Raw genomic sequence first — 23443 nt, forward strand, 5'->3', positions numbered from 1 at the left:
ACAACGTTGATTTTTTTTGGAACCAATTAACATCGTTGTGTGAGGCACCACTGTATACATATTTTAAAATATATATGATAAATCTTACATGGTACATTTACTTTTTACATAAAAGCATATGTAGAGAAAGTAACAAATGCATAGGATTTATTTGGTACAATCCGGCCAGGTATGAATGCTTCTAAACAGCACTGGATGCAATGGGAAAGTTAAATACTTCCATATTCTCCCACTGTAGTAAAGGAGAGCTAATGGGAATAAATTGGGCTTGATTATACCAACTGGATCTATATGTATAATATCAGTACTTTCATGATAAATGTTTTAAACAGCTTGGTAACAGGAGACCACAGGAGCAGCTGCTGATGTTAGGGTAATAATTAATATATTCACACAATATGTATGAAACTACACAAACATTTATTCATTTTAGGCTTTGGTGGTAATTTATCATGGTAATTAATAACACATTTCACTTCTGCTGTATGAATCTTAAATAATATTATTTGATGACCATGGCTCTCTCTCTCTCTCTCCCCACTGAATCCCAGGTCAAACACAGAACCAATATTGGGCATAAATTATGATTAACATATTAGGAAGAACTAGGGCAAAACAATAAGCACACGTTGTTGTATGTGGCATTTGCTTCAAACTGGTTCCTGAGGTACATGTGCCTCTGTCCCTTTGCAATCTCATATATACATTCTTTGATATAAAGCTAGCTAGCTAAATAGGCTTTAAAACCACTCTCCATACACCCTACCTTTGCCACAAAAGGTTTGGCTTCCGTGAGTGTCATAACACACTTGCAATGTGCACTGAATGACTCATGTGGATTAGCTTCTGGAGCTTTGGATTGTTCTCCCAAGTGATTATTTGAAACTTCACATTTACTTTTTTTTTTACATAACAGTCTGAAATATCAAATCCCTACAGCAGAATCTAAAAGTTTAAAAGGTATTATTTAAAAATAACTACTTTCCCTTTCATTGCATGTCAAATGTGTGTGTGTGTGTTTGTTTCAAATGATACACTACATTTGGAAGTAGGCTAGTGAATCAGCCTTGGCTTCAGTAAGTGCCTTGAACAGTAAATGCAAACTAAAAATACTGTAGGCAAAAGATGAATAGAAAGCAGCAATTTTAAATTAAACAGAAGAACTTCAACAGAAGGTGTAACTTCATGTAATTACCTTTGCTCAATGCAGATATTGTCTTACTTCAGTACTTGCAAAGGCATGTATTTCTATGTTTTGGTTCTTATGAAGACCATTTCTATTGCCAATTTTTAAGTGTTCCAGTAAACATACCATTCATTTTCTCTAGCCATGAAGAAAATTCTAAATTGTGTAAATAGCCTTAGTGATTTTTTTAAAGTCTCAAGCATATCTCAATTCTGGATATACAGTACAATTTCAGAAGAGAAAACATAGTTAGGAGTTAAGCAAACTTTTTTTTTTCAACCAACGTACACAATTTTCTTGCTGTATTGACAGTGAACTTTCCATTTCACATGGACTTTTATGAAGCTTGTTTTCGTCTTCAGAAGAACATGGACACAGGACGAGTACATTCCAGGTGTTTTGTTGCCTAGAAGTTATCAAGTCAACATTGCATACACAATCCATGGTCCTGCCATCCATCTCCCTTCATCATCTTGCATAGCGTTTAATATAATCTTCAACTTTAGTTCGGAAGTCCTCCTATATTGGGGGAGGAAAAATAGAGGGCTTTAGATTTGGCCATCTGTTGAATCCTTGGTGAGTTTTGCTTTTCCAGTTATAACACAGTGCATCTGCAGGTGCATTTTGACATATATAAAGAGTTTTGCCTCTCTCTATGAAGTTGTAACTATTTTATATTGGGCAGTATCCCTCTCCATAGCTCCACTGGCACATCAATGACAACAAGAGCAGCAGATTGCTACTAATTAAAGAGTAATCTGCTTAATTATTTCCAGCTCAATTCTGATTTGTGTGCAATGAGAGGAAGTTCTGTGCAACCTCAAGATGAAACAAACTCTTTAATTATTGGCACTGCAGTCTGTTGGTGACATCACTCCCACTATGCTGGTGGAGCGACAGAAGAGAATGTCAGCCATTGTAAAGGGACCATACAATATGTGTAGCTGAACGTCTTAAGTATCACCAGCAGTCATCCAACAGCCACTTTTTTCACTATTAAAGACTCCCTCACAATGTCCAGAGACCTCCAAAGGCTTCCCTCTGGACAAAAGGAACCTTGGAACCTGAAGCACAGGTGGGTGGGTGTTGGAAACTTTCCAGGAGTATGAATTAAATGCTTACAGTGCCCAATCCAGGTTATGCTGGCACAAAGTTATGCCAACAGGATTTTGCCCACTAATTATGATTTGGATACTGATTTCTGTAAGATTCAATATCCCAAAAGAAAAATTATGAGTTACCAGAGATAGTGTACTGCACTATAAAATTCAAAGCATAGAAAATACAGAACTTGGCTTGAAACAGATGTTTTTGTTGTCTCCTGAGGCAAACTTCATGTTACTTGGATCCACTGAGAAATACAGAGAATTGCCAAAACCTTGTGATTTAAATGTTCTTACTGAGTTACATACTCAATTTGCCGTATCATATTAGTTTTAGGGACTTTCTACAAGCAAGTAAATAGTTAATGCTATTCATAATCAGTTACATACTACAGTATTAGTAACTGTACTTACTATCTATAAAGAGCTAATCATAAACTTGCTTTCCAATAAATAAATTTAAAGGCAAAACTGGATATCCTATTTTGAAGAAATCCTGCCATCACAAAAATGGTGAGAACTGTAAGAAAAGGCCCAGAGACCTTGAGTATGTGCATTATGATTAGGGTCCAAATGTGCTATTCCAAGCACTCACAGGTTCCTACACAGGGAAAGCCCATTTTATGCCTTGTATTAGAGAGCAGGACAGTAAATGAAGCTAAGCTTCATCTGAAATATATTATTCTCATTGTGCAAGAACTACCACAGAAATCTCCAGTCATTGCAATGTGCAAACTTGTCCAGTAAATACCTGCATAATCTTTTTTTCATGTTTGTCCTCAGGCTACTATCTTTATTTAGAGAGGTTTTCTACATGGTTTTGTGATCACATTATAATCACTTTTGATCATTTACCAATTTTACCCTTTCATCCCTACAAAGTGTATCTTCCCGCACACTTAGGGAGAATCCCTTGACCAGCCCAGACGTAAATGGCAGCAGATCCCAACCCCCACCTTGAAAAAAGGTAACTGCATTTCATTATGCAGTACAAGGAGATTCAAAACAATTCCTTAAGTAAAATTGAATGAATTCTAAATATTAACACACATTAATCTTTCCTGAATTAAACAACAAAGAGTGCTTATGTTAGAGAGCATTGCCAGCACATTTGTACTCACCTTGTCACGTAAATGATGTTCTGCAGCTTCAATATTCAAAGGATCATCAAAATTCAAGAGATCCTGAAAAGCATAAAACCAAGTTTTTAAAGGAAAAGTTTAGCTGCAAGCCACATGAACTTTGATAAAAAGTGATGAGAGTCAAGATCCAAAAAGGATAATCTAACTAGTTCTATGAGCACTGATCTTGAATCCCACAGAAGCTGCCTTTAAAACTAAAAAGAACATCAAAAGCTAGTTGTTAATAACTTAATGGTTTAATCTGCACTGAAAGTCAGAACCAGAAATCTTACCAGGCAAACACAAGCCCCCAGAGTAGCTCTTGTGATCTTGTAGAAATCGTTACATATAAGAATTTATTTTGACATCTGAAGATAAATTATATCCAATGATAAATCTAAACTTATTTAGTCACACCAAACCAAATGTATTCAATAACCATGGATTAAGATGCTGCCAATGTTTTACTTCAGAAGTGAGTACGGTGTGGCCTCTGTGCCTGAAAAGCAGCCCTCTTCAGCATCTTTGGGCCCCTCAGAACCCTGCAGATTTTTTTAAAATGGGGAGGTTGGACCAGAAAGTCCCTTTCTGCTTTCTACAGATGTGGGAGACAATTCTGTCATGTTTTTCCCCTCTAAGCACCTTAGGACTCCAAAAACGTGTTTATATTTTGGCCTGTAGAGGATAAGAGGCCTTTTTAAAAATAAAAAGTTTTTCTTTTAAAGACTACGGGTATGGCTCTCCAAGGTGCAAGGGTAAGTGCTTGCAGCCACTGGACCTCTGGAGGTTGCTACTGGATTAAATGAAGGCTCTAAACATTCCCTTTACATTTTAAGTAGAATCCAAAAGGGCTGTCCTGCTACTGGACTTTCTTTTATCGGAGGAATCAGGATTGATTTCCCATTGACTTTCTCCCCAAACCCTCCACAACAGGTTTTTGGGCCTATGGAGGAGAGGAGCGGTAAAGAGGGAAGAAAGAAGGTTCTGTTGTACTGTTGTCTAGTGTTAGCATGGACTTAAGACTTTCACATCACTTTCCTTAGCAGTATAAAGTACTAAAAAGAGAAAACAATTTAAGAACTCTTATAACAGTTCAAAATAAAAATAATTAGGTGAATGAAGTTTTTAAGAACTAAGGAAAAAAGATAAATTCAGCTAAGGGCATGAGAAAAAGAGGTAAAGAGAGGTTACCTGCCTGTAACCATGGTTCTTCTAGTGGTCTTCTGTGAATCCATCCTGCGCAGGACCTCTTGGAAGTTTCTAGAGCTTGAAGATAATTGATTACTGGGATGTTCCCCCGTGCAGCGCATGCTTCACCCACCCAAAGTCCCTTCAGTTCCTATAAGAGGCTGCCACTGTCAAAAAGCTATATAAAAAAGGACATCGTGATGGAAAGAGGGCAGGATGGGAGGGGTATGTGGATTCACAGAGGACCACGAGAAGAACCATGTTTACAGGTAGGCAACCTCTCTTTCTTCTTCGTGGTCTCTGTGAATGCAAACAATTGGGTGACTGGCAAGCTCACTTACCGGATGATGGGATGTCACAGTAGAAGAGAAGTCAAAACAGCGCTGCCAAAAGCATCATCATTTTTCGCCTGGATATCAAGACGTTAAGGTCTCACGAAGGTTGATGGATTAGACCATGTAGCTGCACAGCAGATGTGAGGAAGCTCAACTTCACGGTGATATGCAGTAGAAGTGGACAGCGCTCTAGTAGAATGGGCTTTCAAACGTTCAGGCGGTGTTTTGCCTGTCAATTCATATGCCAGTGAGATAGTTTGAATAATCCATAGAAAGATAGTTTGAGGTGAAGATGGAACACCTTTATGAGGGCCATGAAAACATAGAAAAAGTTGTAGTGATTTTCTAAATGATTTAGTCCTATCAATGTAGAAGGCCAGAGAGCGTCTTACATTGAGCATGTGAAGCATGCGCTCGAGTGGTGTAGAAGGAGAAGGGAACAGATTAGGTAATATCAACGGTTGATTAAGATGAAATTCAGAGACAGCTTTAGATAAAAATGATACATCAAGACAGAGGGTGACTTTATCTGGAGGAAAGATGGGTCGGATCTGAGGGCAGCAAGTTTGCCAGCTCATTTAGCAGATGTTATTGCTACGAGGAATGACGTCTTCAGAGAAAGTAATTTAAAGTTGGCAGTAGTCATTGGTTCAAAGGGAAGTCGAGTAAGTGCACTGTGGACAAGCTGTAAGGACCACTGTGGAAGAGGATGTTGATGTGGTGGGCAAATATTGTGGAGTACCTTGAGGAATTTTTTCAAAGTTGGGTGGGAAAAAAGCTTAACAGAATCGGAATGAAGTGGCTGGTGTGCCACAATAGCAGAGATATAAACCTTGAAAGTAGAGTGAGATAGTCTGAGATGAAAGAGATGAAGGACAAAGGTAAGTACAGTCTTCAAAGAAACAGGGATTGCAGGCAAGTTGTGGGAGTTGGCAAAGGATAGGAAAACCTTCCATTTTATTCGCGAAGGCTTTCACAGCTGGGATCTAATGGTTGTTGTGGGTTTTTCGGGCTCTTTGGCTGTGTTCTGAAGGTTGTTCTTCTTAACGTTTCACCAGTCTCTGTGGCTGGCATCTTCAGAGGACAGCAGAGTGTCCTCTGAAGTGCTGTCCTCTGAAGATGCCAGCCACAGAGACTGGCAAAACGTTAGGAAGAACAACCTTCAGAACACGGCCAAAGAGCCCGAAAAACCCACAACAACCATTAAACCTTCCATTTATTCTGATACAGAAGTTGGGTCAAAGGTTTTCAAGCTCGATCAAGTATGTCTATGATGGCCTCATGGTTGAACCATGGTTGTTGTGGCCACCACCGGGCGAGAAGTATGGCGTTTGAGCGAAACTGACAAAGCCGAAGGATGGTGCATTGAATGAGTGGTATCGGAGGGAAGAGGTAGAGGAATCTGTTGTTCCAGTCTATCATAAAGGCATCTCTGATTGAGTTCTTGCTGGTACCGGCACAGAAGCAATATTGGTGACACCTGGCATTGGTCTCGGAGGCAAAGACATCAATGGACGGGAAACCCCACCGGTGACAGAGGAGATCGAAAACGTTGTCGTCCAATGACCACTCATGTGTTTGCATGCTGAGGGGACCGAGATGGTCTGCGAGTTGATTGTTGTCTGTGGAGACATGTACTGCTACTGGGAAAATGTGGTGTAGGTAACACCACTCCCAGAGCTCGACAGACAGGTATAGTAATGAGAGAGAGTGTGTGCCTCCCTGTTTGTTCACATAATAAAGGGCTGTTGTATTATCTGTAGGTAGCTGTATAGCCTGCCCTGCAATGATTGGTAAGAAGGTGCGAAACGTCTTGATGATTGCTGAAGTTCGAGGTGGTTTATGTGTAATAACCATTCTTGTCTTGTCCAGAGACCATGGATTCTGTGATGTCGACAATGTGCCCCCAGCCTGACGGGCTGGCATTGGTGGTGAATTGTATTGTGAGCTGAAGTGGTAGAAAAGGTCTTCTGATGAATAGATGTGGAAGAAACGCCCACCAGGTGAGCTGATGAGCAAGCTCATAAGTTACTGTGAGATGTTTGGACAGGAGGTCTGTCATGGGATCAAAGAGTGACAGATACCATGACTGAAGGGACCTCATTTTCACCCAAGCATGTTGGATAACGGTGGTCATGGAAGCCATGAGCCCAAGGAGGTGTTGGGTTTGATATGCCGATACCGAGGCTATAGGTTGAAAAGGTTGTATTACTCTTATTAGTTTGATGATCCTCTCCTGAAGGGATTTCCTGGCTTGTAGGGAATCAAAGTACGCTCTGATATAATGGTGGTTTGTGACGGTTCAAGATGGGATTTAGCAAGGTTCACCTTGAGTCCAAGGTCTCGAAGAGTATTGAGAGCGAATTGGGTGGCTGTGACGACTTTGTGATAGGAAGTGGCAACTATCAGCCAGTTGTCGATATAAGGAAATATGGTGATACCTTGAAGATGGAGATAGGCGGCGACCGGTGCCATGCATTTGGTGAAGGTCCTTGGTGTTGTAGAGAGACTGAATGGGAGGGAGCAGAACTGGCATGAGACGTTGTCGAAACAGATGGACGGAGATATGAAAGTACGCATCTTGAAGGTCAATAACAACAAACCAATCCCCCTGTGAAAGGAGAGGGATAATAATGTTGAGTGTCAGCATTCTGAAGCATTTAGGTTGAATGAACAATTTCGAAGATCAAGAATAGGGAGTCCTCAATCTTTTCTCGGTAATGTAAAATATCTTGAATAAAATCCTTCGTGAAGGGCAGGGGGGACTATGTATATAGCTTGTTTTTGGAGGAGAAAGCAAATTTATTGTTCAAGAGCCAATGAATATGGTGTGGTCCTAATGGTGCCAGGTGGAGTATGTTTAAATTCAATAAAATAAGTTTTGAATAATAGAAAGAACCCACTGGTTGTTAGTAATTCGACGCCAGAAGTTGAGGAAAGGATGTAGTCTAGTTTGAAAGGAAGATGGAAAAGGTCTATGAATACTGCTTACCCTTTTTTGTGGGTGTTGAAAGGGTTGTCCACATGTCTGTTGTTGTTGACGACGGAAGGTAGGTGTCGAAGATGTTGCTTCAGTTTTGGAAGTGTCAGGCATGGCTTGAAGAATAGGTAGAATCTTATTCCACAACTGTCTGTGGTATGCACCCATTGCGGCCTGGTAATTGGCAACCCTCATAAGAAAGGATGTAAGAGAATACAGGCGCCTCCCTAAGATGCCAAGTTTTCTCCCCTCTCAGTTAGTAGGGGCTAAGGATGTTTTGTTCCATGCTCTTGATTGATCAGACTGATTGAGTTCAGTGCGGGATATTTAAAGAGAAAAGCTGTATCGGGACACAAACTCTCGAATTTTCCTCAGAGCTTCCCTTTCTGTAGTCCTTCCCTGGTCTGCACTCAGGAGTCCCTTTTTAAGCTTTTCACCAAGCCACTTTCAAGGGTCCCACTTCTGCCCTTGCAGCACCAGACTACTAGGTTTCCTAAACTCAGGAAATTCAAGTTTTTCTTTCATTTACTGGAATTCCTTTTGGCTCACTGGATTATCTTTCGATCCCACTTCTTAGAAGAGTCATCAGGATAAATCGGAGTTTTCGATGTGGGCGTTGAGCTCGATTTCGAATGGTCCTTCTGATGAGGGGAAGGAGTCCTAGGGCTCGAAACAGGCTGAGCGGTTTCTTGATGTTCCGCACGTGGAGACATCACTGGATCCATGGGAGTTGGATTAAGAGATTTTTCCCAGAGGTACAAACGAAGTCTTTGTAGTAGCAGTTTAAGAGTGGGTTTAGTAAGTTTTTTTTTACACTCAGGGCAAGAGTGTGTTTGATGTTGTTCTCTGAGGCAAAAGAGGCAACGGTCATAACTGTCGGTGAGCGGGATCTTATTCATGCAGAGCATGCACCGCTTGAAAGGACCTGGAGGGGCCATAAAAGGTAAGAAAAAGGGGGAAAGGAACAGTAGTTGGGGGCGGCGAGGAGAGAAAAACAGGGGAAGAACAAAAACTAGATTTGGATAATTAAAGGGGAGAATGTAGAATAAACAGGGGAAACGTCCAACAATAAAGATGATTGAAGAAGAAATAAAGGAATGATCTCAGAAATACAATTGCTCAATTGCTCTAACATTCCACAATAGGTCCAACCGAAGTGGTGGCTAAAAGGAACTGACGGGACTTTGGGTGGGTGGAGCGTGTGCTCCATGGGGAAACGTCCCACTAATCAATTATCTTTAAGCTCTAGAACAGCTGCAGTTGGTACTTCGGCAGGCGGATCCGGAGCAACTAGTGCTTGCAGTGGAGGGGTCTTGAGGCATCTCCGTGCCGGGATTCCCCCTTCCGCTGCCACTTCCGGGTCGTCCAGCGCCACTGTTGCACACCACCCACTGTTTTTTTCTCCCAGTTTGGGCACGCGAACCCAAAAAGGTTTGCCACCACTGCTCTAGAAACTTCCGAAAGGTCCTGCACAGGCGCAGAACAACCCAATTGTGTGCATTCACAGAGACCACGAAGAACAAAATGTTCTAATCTTTTCAAGGTTGAGGCTGAAGAAATTTAAAGCCACAGTGGAAAAAGCTTAGTCACTACTGTCTAACCTTCTTTTAAGAATAAATAACAAATCTTTATGTGATTGGCTAGGCTTTTGTACTAGACAGTAGTCATAGCACACCTCCAAGCCCAAAGTCAGCCTGTGATTAACAACAATGGGCTATGATATCTGAAGTGACACAAAAAAACTGAATTGAAGTTAGGGAGAAACCAAAGTTCAGACTCAGTAGTGATAATTAAATCAGCAGGATTTTTAACAAACTGGATCCGAAGAGAGACCTAAGGTCTGGCTAATTTTTCCACAACATGGCAAACTGCTTATGAGACTCCTTTCAGTTTTCAGCAGATGTCTGCCACACAATGGAGGGGGCTGTATTCCCAGGTATGAATATCTAAATTTCACTTGGGGGCTTGGAGCTAATTTCATCTTTTATGGATTAAAGCTAATAACAGTTTTTACATTGGCACACAAATTTCAAAAATGTGAACATACATCCAACAATATTGCACTGACAAGAACAGCTGTGCAGCTATTTCATTTTAAAAATAGTATGAACCCGACTATGGTTAGCTCTGATAATGCTTCAGTTCGATGTACTTGAGTACATACAATTCTTGCTAGTTAAGTGTCACTGAACTTCATGTGCTTATGCCTGAGAAGATATGATTATTATTTTTTTGCTGTACATGCTATTTAACACAATGGAACTTAAAGTCTTTTCTGTGGAATGTGTAAACCAATTTCAGTTAACCCTAATTTCTTTGGGGCTTAATTCAGTGTGTACAAGATTGCAGCTTTAAGACGTAACTGATTTTTAGCCAGATGAATTATAAGATACAAAATTCTTGAACATCACTATTCATTTGGATAAACAGTACATTTAAGCAGCAAGAAAGATGAAAGGCTCATGTTTTAATTAAGTCACTGTAAGGAGAAAGAGAAAGGAAGGATCTCTATGGAAACAAGAAGATGCTCTCAGAAAGTTATTAGCTATTCAAGTCTTCAGTGACTGACATTAGAAGTGATATAAAATCATACCATTATAGTCTGACTTTGTTACTACCACAATTAATCTCTCAAATCTTTTGTAGGCTGTTTTTTTTAATACTTCCAAAACAAAAAGACCTAGCTTCTACAGCATGGGAAATGGTGGTATGTTGCGTATGCGTGGGGATACATCCATATTAGTTTAAAAGCAGATTTAGGATAAAATTACATGAAGTTATGTGTAACATCAGCCAGTTAATCTGATGTTTTTATTTTAATTTTTTTAGAACCCAAAGGGATTCACACTCGAACAAGGCAGTGGCCCTGAGGGAGGATGTGTTTAACCCTTCTTCTCCTGAACTTTCTCAAGATCTGAAAATTCCCCTTCCCTAAGCTACTGTTTGCCTGCTTGGGTTAAAAATAATTACTGTACTTCCTACAAAAATACTGTTAAGTCCTGACCATATATCTTGCATCATACATATAGGCCCTTGTTTATCAGAAAATACTAAACCTCTCTAAGTATATAATCAAGCAGTACAGTGGTGTCTCGACTTACGACCGTCCCTACTTATGAGCACTTTGAGTTATGACCAGCTCAGGCTGCAAAATTCTGCGTTGACTTGCAGTGGGAGCTTCCACTTACGACCAGGAAAAGGGAGGGGAAAGGAGTGGGAAATTCAAATGTACCAACCGTTGGTGGCGAAGAGGCTGCTTCTTTGTAGCTCTTTCGCTCCAACGATTAGGGAAAGGGATGCAGCGGCGGGGGCGTCCCTCGGCGATCCTTGCCACCCTCTGCTGCCGCTGGGTCCCGGTCCTCGGCACGGGGGCCAAGGGGTCCCAATCCTGGCTTCTGGAGGAAGGGTCCTCCTGCGCTGCCATTCCTGGCGTGGCGGGGCTGCGCTCAGCCCTTGGCCTCGCAGGGGTGGCTCACCTTCTCCACTGGCGGACAGCTCCTGAGCAGCAGGTGGATTGCCTGCCAGTGGTGCCCCATGCTGCCTCCTGCTCTGGCATCTGCTCACCAGGGCAGCCACGTCAGGCACCCCCGGTGGGCGAGCCACCTGCTGCTCAGGGACCCGGCAGCAGCGGTGGCATTGGCCCCACGGAGGGCAGCGAGGAGAACCAATGCCGCCGCCGCTGCTGCTGGGTCCCTGAGCAGCAGGTGGCTCGCCCACCGGGGGTGCTTGACGCCACCTCCCTCTCCGGCTCCAGCAGCTGCTTGCAGGGGCGGCTGCGTCAGGCCTCGGCGCTCCTCGCCTCTCCTCGTCGCGGGGGCGGAGGGGCCCCAATCCCAGCTCAAGGAGGTGCCACCGAAGGAAGCCTGCTAAAGTAAGATGCTGCTTTTTAAAAACTGTTCTGGGCGGATTTCGCAGGGTGGTCTTGGGCTGTGGGGGTTATGTTTCTGTGCTGTTTGTTTTTAGATATTTTTGTTTGTTTTTAGGTGATTTTTTTTTTGCAGTCCCAGCGTGGGACTTGATCTGTTTATTTTTGGGTTGTTTGTTTGGTTTTTTTTTTTTTGCAGACCCAGTGCATTCCTATGGGGTTTGCAGCGTTTTATTTTTATTTTATTTTGGAGGGGTTTTTTTTTTGCCGGAATGGATTAATCGTGTTCCCATGCATTCCTATGGGAATGCATGCTTCGATTTATGACCATTTTGAGTTATGTCCATCTTCTGGAACGGATTATGGTTGTAAGTCAAGGCACCACTATATCTATGAAATGGGTTTATGTATAGTGTATTGTAGAGGTCTTTGCAATTTTTCAACTGTGACAGTGCTTTAGATATCTGGCTGCAAAGCCAGAGGTTGCGAGTTTGATTCCCCACTGTGCCTTCTTGACAGGGCTGGACTGAATGATCCACAGGAATCCTTAAAGCTCTGCAGTTCTATTTTTTATCATCATCATCATCATTTCCATATATTGTTGTAGACAAGTACGTATCTTTGGTAATACAAATCCAGTTTGCAAATTTTGCTGGTGATATCTACTAGACTGAGTAGTAGAGAAGATCAAAAGATTAATCAATGTGATCTGTACAGAAGCCTGTGGAACCTCATAATCAATGTGATCTGTACAGAAGCCTGTGGAACCTTATTTAAATTGAGGCCTGAATCCGAGAACTGTTGGGCATTGTTTACAAAATGTTGAAGAAAAATAATGGTCAAAATTCTGTTGTATGGTTACACTGTATGGAGGGGAAATAGTATAATTTATAAAACAAAGTGCACCTATTTAATGAATTACAAGTTGGATTTCTGGTCATACATATAAAGTTAGCTAGCAAAACAGACAGAAACTGGACTCAATGATCCAGAGGGTCCCTTGCAGTTCTAAGATGAATATATAGTATAAAAATGTAGTATAATGACAGTGGGAAGGGAGGAGCACACATGTTCTGTTTATTGGGGTAAAATAAGATAAAGAGCCTAGATTTTAAGTGCAAGTATCTAAGGCTGTAGGAAAGAGATACAGACTTGGGATTACAACATTTGACTTCTGTTTAATAGCTGCAATGTCTAGATGTTGCATATGCTTACACTGTTACTCAGACACAAGAAACAAGACAAATGAGATGTGATGACTGATGCCACCTGATGGAGAAAGTACCCATAATAAAAGGCTATGGTGTAACATGTAAGTTTGCTTAAAAGGAAATTTTCAGGAAAATTTCCTCCCGTTCCACACACACCCCGAAAAATGGGAAATTTTGGAAATTTTACATCTCTAAGTGTGACACCTGCAAAAATGCACATACTGTAATAGCCAGAACACTATTAGTTAGTGATGCTTACATAAGTACAAAAAAGTTGTGATCTGGACTTTCAGATATTATTCAGACTTTCTAAACAAAGTAAGAAATGGACTATAATTCCCCTGAAACAGGCGGAATAAGGAAATAATTTACTGGGATTTTCCCAGGACCTCAAGAAAGCTGAAATCTAACTTAGAAGATGATTCTCTCATCCTCAACCTGTGCTTTATTATTTCAGAGCATTCTGTGTGATCTAAAATGCCTGTCTTTATTTATTCATAGTTCAGGTGCCCTTAGTCGGATGGGTTGAATCCATGTTAAAGGTAAAGGTAAAGGTTCCCCTTGACAATTTTTTGTCCAGTCGTGTCCGACTCTAGGGGGCGGCGCTCATCCCGCTCTTCAAGCCATAGAGCCAGCGTTTTGTCCGAAGACAATCTTTCCGTGGTCACATGGCCAGTGTGATTTAGACACGGAACGCTGTTTACCTTCCCACCGAAGTGGTCCCTATTTATCTACTCGCATTTGCATGCTTTCGAACCGCTAGGTTGGCAGGAGCTGGGACAAGCGACGGGTGCTCATTCCGTTGCGTGGATTCGATCTTACGACTGCTGGTCTTCTGACCCTGCAGCACAGGCTTCTGCGGTTTAGCCCACAGCGCCACCACGTCCGTTACCGGTATATTAAATGAGGTGCTTATAGCTCTGGAGGCTGACCCTTGCTTCTTTAGTCTCTGCAGATTTCAAAGACCCATCAGAAGCAATTAGGTCTATATAAGAAAAGCCTGTTTCTTTATCTCACTCCAACGTCTCTTTGAAGGAAATGCTGGGTGAGTCCAGCACCTCTCCAAGGAAGAAAGGGGGCTTCAGATGAAGCCAAAGTTAGAGTAACTTTTTAAAGATCTGTGGATCTCTTTTTCATCTGTTATAATCTGTACCTACCTTTTATGCTTATGTTCCCATAATATTTTCTTCTTTTAATAAACTTTAAACACCTTGCATGCCTTGGTTTACAAGGTGAATGAGAGAAGGATATCACTTTTTATTTAGTTCCTTCCCACTAGTCATTCTACTATTTTAGAAGTATTTTTAAGTGGTCTACTTTTGGAGTAGTGACAACATACCAAACAGAAAATTTGGAGCAGTCTGAAACCTGTAACTGTCTGAGGCTAATGGTGATTTGATCGTCAGACACAACCCTGTACTGTGATATGGCTGGGGGGGGGACACACCACAAGACATAGATTTTGAGGGTGGGCGTCCCTCCTGTCAGTGGTGTGGGAAGCTCCCTCTCTATTTTTTTTGGGGGGGGGGGACTCTCACCACAAAGAGTGTGGTCCGCAGCTTGGGGGTCCATCTTGACCCAGCACTTACCATGGAGTCCCAGGTAGTGTCCGTGGTTCATACCGCCCACTTACATCTTTGGTGGATTGCCCAGCTGCGCTCCTATCTTGATGTTGGGGCACTCACCACTCTGGTCCATGCACATGTAATCTCGAGATTCGACTACTGTAATGCACTTTACATGGGGCTGCCCTTGAGATTGATGCGGAAACTACAGATGGCCCAGAACATGCCACCATATTTCCCCCACTCTGGTGGCCTTACACTGGTTGCCCATTTGTTTCCACACAGACGTCAAGGTATTAATGTTTACATAAAAGCCCTAAATGGTTTAGAACCTCAATACCTGCATTTTGTGCAAAGATGGACATGATAAAGGACAAAAATGGGAGGGACCTAACAGAAGCAGAAGACATCAAGAAGAGGTGGCAAGAATACACAGAGGAATTATACTGTACCAGAAAGATTTGGATGTCCTGGACAACCCGGAGAGTGTGGTTGCTGACCTTGAACCAGACATCCTGGAGAGTGAAGTCAAGTGGGCCTTAGAAAGTATGGCTAACAACAAGGCCAGTGGAGGTGATGGCATACCAGTTGAACTATTTAAAATCTTAAAAGATGATGCTGTTAAGGTGCTACACTCAATATGCCAGCAAGTTTGGAAAACTCAGCAGTGGCCAGAGGATTGGAAAAGATCAGTCTACAGCCCAATCCCAAAGAAGGGCAGTGCCAAAGAATGCTCCAACTACCATACAATTGCACTCATTTCACATGTTAGCAAGGTTAAACTCAAAATCCTACAAGGTAGGCTTCAGCAGTATGTGGACCAAGAACTACCAGAAGTACAAGCTGGATGCCGAAGGGGCAGAGGAACTAGAGACCAAATTGCCAACATGCACTGGATTATGGAGAAAGCCAGAGAGTTCCAGAAAAACATCTACTTCTGCTTCATTGACTATGCAAAAGCCTTTGACTGTGTCGACCACAACAAACTATGTCAAGTTCTTAAAGAAATGGGAATGCCTGACCACCTTATCTATCTCCTGAGAAATCTATATGTGGGACAGGAAGCAACAGTTAGAACTAAATATGGAACAACTGATTGGTTCAAAATTGGGAAAGGAGTACGACAAGGCTGTATATTGTCTCCCTGCTTATTCAATTTATATGCAGAATACATCATGTGAAAGGCTGGACTGGATGAATCCTAAATCAGGATTAAGACTGCCAGAAGAAGTATTAACAACCTCCGATATGCAGATGATACCACTCTGATGGCAGAAAATGAGGAGGAATTAAAGAACCTCTTAATGAGGGTGAAAGAGGAGAGTGCAAAAAATGGTCTGAATCTCAACATAAAAAAATAAAAAACTAAGATCATGGCCACTGGTCCCATCACCTCCTGGGAAATAGAAGGGGAAGATACTGTATGGAGGCAGTGACAGATTTTACTTTCTTGGGCTCCATGATCAGTGCAGACGGCGACACCAGCCACGAAATTAAGACGCCTGCTTCTTGGGAAGAGAGCGATGACAAACCTAGACAGCATCTTAAAAAGCAGAGACATCTCCTTGCTGACAGAGGTCCGCATAGTCAAAGCTATTATTTTTCCAGTAGTGATGTATGGAAGTGAGAGCTGGACCATTAAGAAGGTTGACCACTGAAGAACTGATGCTTTTGAATTGTGGTGCTGGAGGAGACTCTTGAGAGTCCCTTGGATTGCAAGGAGGACAAACCTATCCATTCTAAAGGAAATCAACCCTAGGTGCTCACTGGAAGGACAGATCCTGAAGCTGAGGCTCCAACACTTTGACCATCTGATGAGAAGGGGGGACTCCCTGGAAAAGACACTGATGTTGGGAAGGTGTGAAGGCAGGAGGAGCAGGGGACGGCAGAGGACGAGATGGTTGGACAGTGTCATCGAAGCTACCAACATGAATTTGACCCACCTCTGGGAGGCAGTGGAAGACAGGAGGGCCTGGTGTGCTCTGGTCCATGGGGTCACAAAGAGTCAGACATGACTTAATGACTAAACAACAACAACAACCTGACAGAGTGTCTGCTCCCACCTAGCTCAACTCATGTCACTCGATCTAGCCAGGCTGGACAGCTGAGAGGCTTTTCCCGGACAGAGGCCCGGAAGGAGAGAACTAGAAACTGCCCTTGTCTCTGGAACACCTTGCCCCTTGAGATTCGCCTGGCACCCTCGCTGGGAGTTTTTACGAAGCTGAAGACCTGGTTCTTCAAGCAGGCCTTCCTCCCTTCCATTTCTTAGTTTTTATGTTTTGCCATCTTGGACTTTATCTCTATATTGTTGATATTGTTGTTTTAATTTTTGTTATATACTTGGACTGTAAGCTGCCCAGAGTAGATTAGTTGAATCTAGATGGAAAAATAAATAGTTAGATAAATATAAGTGTAACATGCACTGGCAAGCTACTGCTAGAAACAGGTTGCTGCTATTAGCCCCCACTGCAAACCAATAGTGTAGTGTGCAACAAAGGGTACAATAGGCAACTCATTACTAGCTGCAAATCACTGCTGTGATTTATGCTATGGCACCCATGCCAATGTAAACCAACCAATAGGATTCTGGCCATTTCCTGCATATTTGCAGGCATCTTTGGGAAAGCAGATATTTCCTTCCTGCTTTTCAATGTTTCCATTTGGTCTTCAGTGAAATTGAGTTCAGTATCATAGTTCAGTGATTGGGAATTATTAGGGGGAAAAGTGGGAGGAGCTATGGAAAAGCAGGCTACCCAAAAAGGGTATGTGTGTTATACAGTTCAGTAAGAGACAATGCCATAGAATTCTGATATAAAAAGTGACAATGAAGAATAGTTGGAGAGGAAATCTGAACTAATCTGAAAAAGGAATTCATATCAGCCAGGCAGGACATATGCATTGCTCAATGGGCATGGAGTCAAAGCAAAGGGAAATTGTAGGTGAAGGGAGAAGCAAGGCCAAGCCTGAAAGCATAACCTGGAGGAAAGAAAAAGAGTTATGATTCAGGAGACAATGGGGCTCAACAGAGAATGATCTGTACGTGTAGATATTGAAATATCTTGTTAACTAGGAGCCGGAAAGGAGGGAGAGGAAGTATGATAATAAAAGATAGAGATGCAGAGAGAATGAAGGTGACACCAACATCTAGGATGTCTAAATACTATAGAAAATAAAAGGGCTTCAATGGCAAGTCAATATAGATTCAAATGCTCTGAGTTATCAAATTTATGAAGAAGAGTTTAATTTGTTATGAACTTTTTCTATTTGTAGAGTGGAATAAAGCCATTTCAGTGGGAATAGGAATTCTATTAAGCACCTTAGACTGCACCAAAAATTTAGTGAAACAGGCAGACCACAGTTTAGGAAACAGAAAACACAATGAAATTCTAATCTCATTTTCACTAGAAGTCCTTGTGTTGTGTCAGTAAGACCTGAGCAGTACTATTAAAGACAGCACCTTTGGGAGATCATTAATTCACGGGACTCCTAAGACAAAAGTAACATGATGGTAGATAACATGAGGTCTTATCTGCACAAAAATTTGATCACAGGACTGTAATACACACAGAACTCCACAAATTTCTAGGACACATTTTACTTCTTGAAAAGGAGTTTGAATATGTCTATACTTTCTTTTACTTTTAGAAGAATAATGGAAACAGTTGATTAAAATCTATTGCATCAAGGGTCAGAGGGCCTAACATTAAAGCACATACAGCAGTGTGATGTATCATGATTTCGTTGGGGAAGTGAGCTCTTCATACCTCTTAGGACTACAGAGTCTTGTAGACTAGCCTAAACCTCCATAGGTTAGATGCCACCTTGTAAAATGCATCTACCTATACATGGCATCCATTTTTACACCACAATAAAATAGTTTTTAATGTGGTGTGAACATCTTTGCTGGTTTTTGTGTGGCAGAAAAACAAAATCACCACTCTGGAAACTATAAACTAAATCCTTTTAGAAGAGGAAAATCTTAGGACTGAAGTTGATCAAAGAAGTCAGTTCACATTAAGATAGTGCAGATGTTACTTACAGTAAATAATGAGTTTAATCCCCAAACAACATCCTGCAAAATGAAAAGAAGTGGATTCAGCCTTAAACCTCACCACTTCAGAGGAGATTTCTTAATTTTTAACAGAACAAAACATCAAGGTTCTGAATTCCAGCACAAAATATTTAGTATACTGCATGTTTTACATAAAAAATAGGTGGCTGGAACTAAAATAGTTAAAGAAGTATGTTGCAATAGAGGACAAAGTAAAAAGCAATTTTGTCCTCTATTTCAAGGCATCTCCTCTCTGTTCCATCCATGGAACTGATCAACTAGACACAACCACATAATGCAATGTTGCTTCAATAGGGTCACAAAATTATATTCAGCATTTTTACCTCAAATACTAACAGCTATGTACAGGCCCACAAGAACGATCTAAGAAAGTTAGATACTGAAGTATAACTAAACATTCTAGGACAGATTCTGCCATAATGGTCTTCTTTCAAAAGTAGCTATGAGGGCTGTAACATGTCCATCATTTTTTACCATGCTGCAGCCCTGATCCACATGCCCACCATATCAATGAGTTACTTTTGAAAAAAGAAAACTGGCACATGGTATCTATGCATTTTCTCCTTGGTGACTCACAGCAGTTTTGGTAAGGAGAGACAGACTGAAATCCTTTTGTGCAGTTACACAAAGCGTGTACATTTAGCAGCAAATAGACATAAGTTAAAAATAATACCCATAGGCATTATCTGTTGCACACCAAGTTACACAACTCAGTTTGCAAGTTAACATCTAGGGTGATTTCTGACCTTACACATATTCTCCACTAAAATTTACATCCTTTGCATAACTGGACAAGACTTTTTGGCCTCTGTATCAAGGCTGAAAAGGTTATATATACATGGTGCAGCCTGGTTCCTCTTGTAGCTGCTTTTAAAAGGGTAAAATTAATGGTGGCGAGCCAATTACAAATCACGCAGAGATCTATCGAGGCTCTAATGCTACACATGTGTGGGCCTGATAAATGACAGAGAAGGATCCAATTTACCCAAATGGCCAGGTGGGGGGAACGACATCTCATTATGCAAACCTGGATCTGTTAATGCAATAATGAATTGACTTCCCTCAAAATATTTTAAATAATTTTGCATTGTTTGTTTCACCATTCTTACTTTCTCGACTTCAAGAAACTGAACTTTCACTTAGGGCCCACAATAAGATGAAATGTCAGGAAGATAATCCTTTGGTTGAGAAGACACTACATAATCCAACTTGGATATGACTCCTTCCAAAACTGAAGATCAAAACAAGATGCCCACATAAGCACAAAAATAATTAATCAGTATTATTCACATAATACTATGGCTTTTATAATGGTGATGTTTTTGACCTCTGTTTTAGAAGTTCACATTGCTTTTACATCATGTCACAGCCAATGTACCCTCTAATTTTCAGCCCCATTAGGCCGGGCTCCAACTCACTCATGCGTGACTCTGCCCCCCCCCCCCCGTGCACAGGGTTCTGTCACGACTGGAACCAAAGGGGCTGAACCTGAGTGCTCTATGAAGAAAGCTGCACAGAGGGAGGAGGAGCTGCATGTGCATGGCTTAGAGCAGGGGTCCCCAACCCCTGGTCCACGGCCCAGTACCGGGTCATAACCTTGGCAGGACCAGGCCGCAGAGACAGATCTCCTGCCCCCCCACGGAGACGCATGCACACCCACCCATGCATGGATGCCCTCCACATGCACACATGGATGCATGCACACCCACCCTGCATGCACGGACACACGCACACCCACCTATCCCCTGCATATACGCATGGAGGGCCCCCCGCACGCATGCTAAACTGGTCCGTGATGCCAAAAAGTTTGGGGACCACTGGCTTAAGAGGGAACCTTGGCCACAGCACAGTGCCACTACTATGCTTTCTGTGGTTGTCATGGGACAGGAATAAATTTTGGGGCTGCATTCTAAAGATGACTTCTAGCCTGCACAATAAATAAATAAATAAATTTTATCTTACATTTAAAGCTTCCATTATCATTGATGTTCTATGTGTTTTGCCATTTAATTCTTATCTCTTTTTGAAACAGAGGTAGCATCCAGATCAAGATATTTCAAAGGAAATAAAAATAGTAACTCAAATTCGACACTCCTAAGAAAGTATATTTAATTTCCATCAATTTTAAGAGAAGTGAGCTGAACATATATGTGCTGTCCCAGTATAACATAAATATGCTTAACTTTGGCAGGACAGAGCCCCAAAGACTGAAGAAAATATATCACATTCCTTGAGGTTTTTCTCTAATCTACTCCAAGCAAACGTTTTATATAAGACTACCTTTAAGGTTCTGGTTGGAGCCCAGCCAGTACCATCAATCGAATGTTCTCTCAATAAACTGAAAGAGACACACACATACGTTATACATTGCAAGAGAACAAATGCAATACATACACCTACTCTTTCCTCTTTAACAATAATGTCTCCACAAAAGTTTGCAAAATGCATGTGCAGAGTCTTGCAAATAGATACATACCCACAGACATGGCAAAAATTGTTGATACAGATTTTGTGCTGTCCAATAATTTATGACTTAATACTGACCCTATGAACTAATGACCTAATACAAATACATGCAAACCAAACCTGCAAAGTTCAAATTCTAAGAAATACAGTAACTCATTCTAAGTTTGGAACACAAAATGTTTCCCTCCCTCTGAATCTATTACTCAAATAATATAGGCTTTGCCCTCTGTCTTAAATATGAAATCAGTGTTTAACTTAAACATATGTACAAAATTAAATTCTTATTTTCCATTTAAATTTTGGTTATGAAAGAATTTGATTTAAAAATTATACAGAGTTTACACTGCCTTTATCAGTGAGTAAATGAAGTGGGACATCGTTCCTCAAAGAGCCTTGTCAAACAGCTCTGCAAGAACAGAGCCTGTTATTTAATCCAGTTTCTGGAAGAGGGGCCAAGAAGAAAAGGCTAGAGAACATCTGAGAGAGGAATATTCTCCTTCAAACTTTATCTCTCCTCCTGCCCACCTCCTAAAGCCAAAAGGGAACTTCACAATTTTAATAAGAGACAATACCCATTCTACTTTCCTCAGATCCCCCCTTTTTCTCATAAAATGGTTGAAGATGATAGCTGACAACAAGCACATTTCAGAAGACTAGATTTAGCCAGTGTATGACCAACCAACTAACATTGTTTTTCAAGAAGACAGAAGAGTACAACATAGACTTCAGGCATTCAAATTAAACTGCCATAACTTATGAGTGATGACTAGAGAGAATGACATCCATTGAAAAAATGCACATATTTTCTCTTTGTGAAAAAATTAAATAATACTGGTTGGTATAGTGCAGAAGACTATTGTAGTCTGTCATTTATAAGCAGTGATATCAACATTCCCCATAAGACTGTTTAAAGAAAGGCATTTGCAAGTGTCCATGCCCCTCCCTCCCTCATACACATGCACACATACACAACTTTACTGACTGTATGTACAGAAGTGAGTTATGCGAATCATATATTACCTTAAACAGATTTCTCCTGTCTCAGTAATGTTGGGATGCCAGATTCTGGTCAAACACTTTACTTTGGGAGGCTGCCAGAAAGCAAAAACAGAGGCTTCAAAGCCATTCTATCTAAAAGACAAATCAAGAATTCTTATACATGATTTTAGACACTCCCTTTCCATGGTGCATATAATTTCTCCCACCATCAGACTCCTATCATTTTACCCAGAAGATAAATACTACTCCTCATGAGGATCTCATTTTATTTTATTCAGGTGAACCAGAATCAGCACAGATCGACACATGATGCCCCTGTCAATCCAATATCTGCCAGCTAAGATAAGTCAGAAGTAAGAGACTACTTTCAAGCCAGGAAGAGAACAGCATGATGATACTGTAAATTGCTCACCATGTTTTGAGTCTTCTATTATTTTTCAAAAACATATTCACTGAATAGTGTGGCAAAAGAAACCAGTTGTATTTTTTAAAAGATATCGTGTCAACCAGACAGGGTTGAGAAAGACGTGGGAAATAGCGGGTGGAATGTGTTCTCTTCTGTAAACAGAGCTGCAAAAGGTACACATTCCCAATAAAGAGTAGCAAGCTTAAAACGGGATGTAGCTGGATCAACTACCAAGCCTGTTTAGACATCATTTTTTCTACAATCTATCTGCACTGCCTAGAAAACAGTGTCTCTTCTTTAACGACCACCAATTTGCTTTCAAAAGTGAAATTTAGAAGCTAAAATTTGGGAGCATACTCAAAATTGGTATAATCACATTATCCAGAACACTGAGTAGTGCCTTCAGAACCTCTGAGGCAGTACAAAAAAGAGCAACATAGTCTCAGTTATTATGCAGGGGCTCTAGTCATCAGACAGCCATGGTTAATAGCCAAATTCCATGATATATCTCACATGAACAAATGGTGAACTGTACTTTTTAGCTTTGTAGCAATATTTTCATCATAATTACTGAGTGATGCTAAGGTCTTATCACTCAATCCTGTCACTTTCTGAAAGACTGAGGTTTCTTACGTGTCTTTTACCCAAGTAGATAATGTACAATGGGAACTAAGGAATTAATATCATAGTTTTCTAACCTTTCCCATCCCTGGGAAAGAAAAGCTTTGAAAGGAGCATATGTTGGAATGTTTCCAGGAGAACACTATGAGCACAATGCACCGACAACAGCAATCTCTCTACTTGTGCTGTCCATAGACATCCATATAAAGTTTATTACAGGCTGGGAAAAGATTATGAGTTCTGCACACCTACTTTAGCGCAATTTACTAGGATAAGTAACAGCATTTTGGCCACAGTGTACCAGCCATCTACAGCAAACTAACCA

The 23443-nt window shown here is 41.2% G+C and overlaps 1 protein-coding gene across 4 annotated transcripts in view; it reads right to left on the bottom strand.

Moving 5' to 3' along the window:
• Positions 1 to 401: 401 nt before the first annotated feature.
• The window catches only part of UBE2F (ubiquitin conjugating enzyme E2 F (putative)), a 45612-nt gene continuing 22570 nt past the window's right edge, over positions 402 to 23443 (bottom strand). For 2 of the 4 annotated variants that reach the window (XM_020799000.3, XM_020799003.3), the window contains exons 6-10: positions 22113 to 22183; positions 20907 to 20964; positions 18594 to 18626; positions 3411 to 3473; positions 402 to 1705 (exon numbers count right to left, since the gene is read on the bottom strand). In XM_020799000.3, coding sequence (XP_020654659.1) covers positions 1655 to 1705; positions 3411 to 3473; positions 18594 to 18626; positions 20907 to 20964; positions 22113 to 22183 — 276 coding nt within the window. In that variant the 3' untranslated portion in view covers positions 402 to 1654. The remainder of the gene's footprint in view (positions 1706 to 3410; positions 3474 to 18593; positions 18627 to 20906; positions 20965 to 22112; positions 22184 to 23443) is intronic. The other 2 variants (XM_020799004.3, XM_078379081.1) reach the window with 1 other exon arrangement.

This window comes from Pogona vitticeps, chromosome 1 (genome assembly GCF_051106095.1).
Source record: "Pogona vitticeps strain Pit_001003342236 chromosome 1, PviZW2.1, whole genome shotgun sequence".
NCBI lineage: Eukaryota > Metazoa > Chordata > Lepidosauria > Squamata > Agamidae > Pogona > Pogona vitticeps.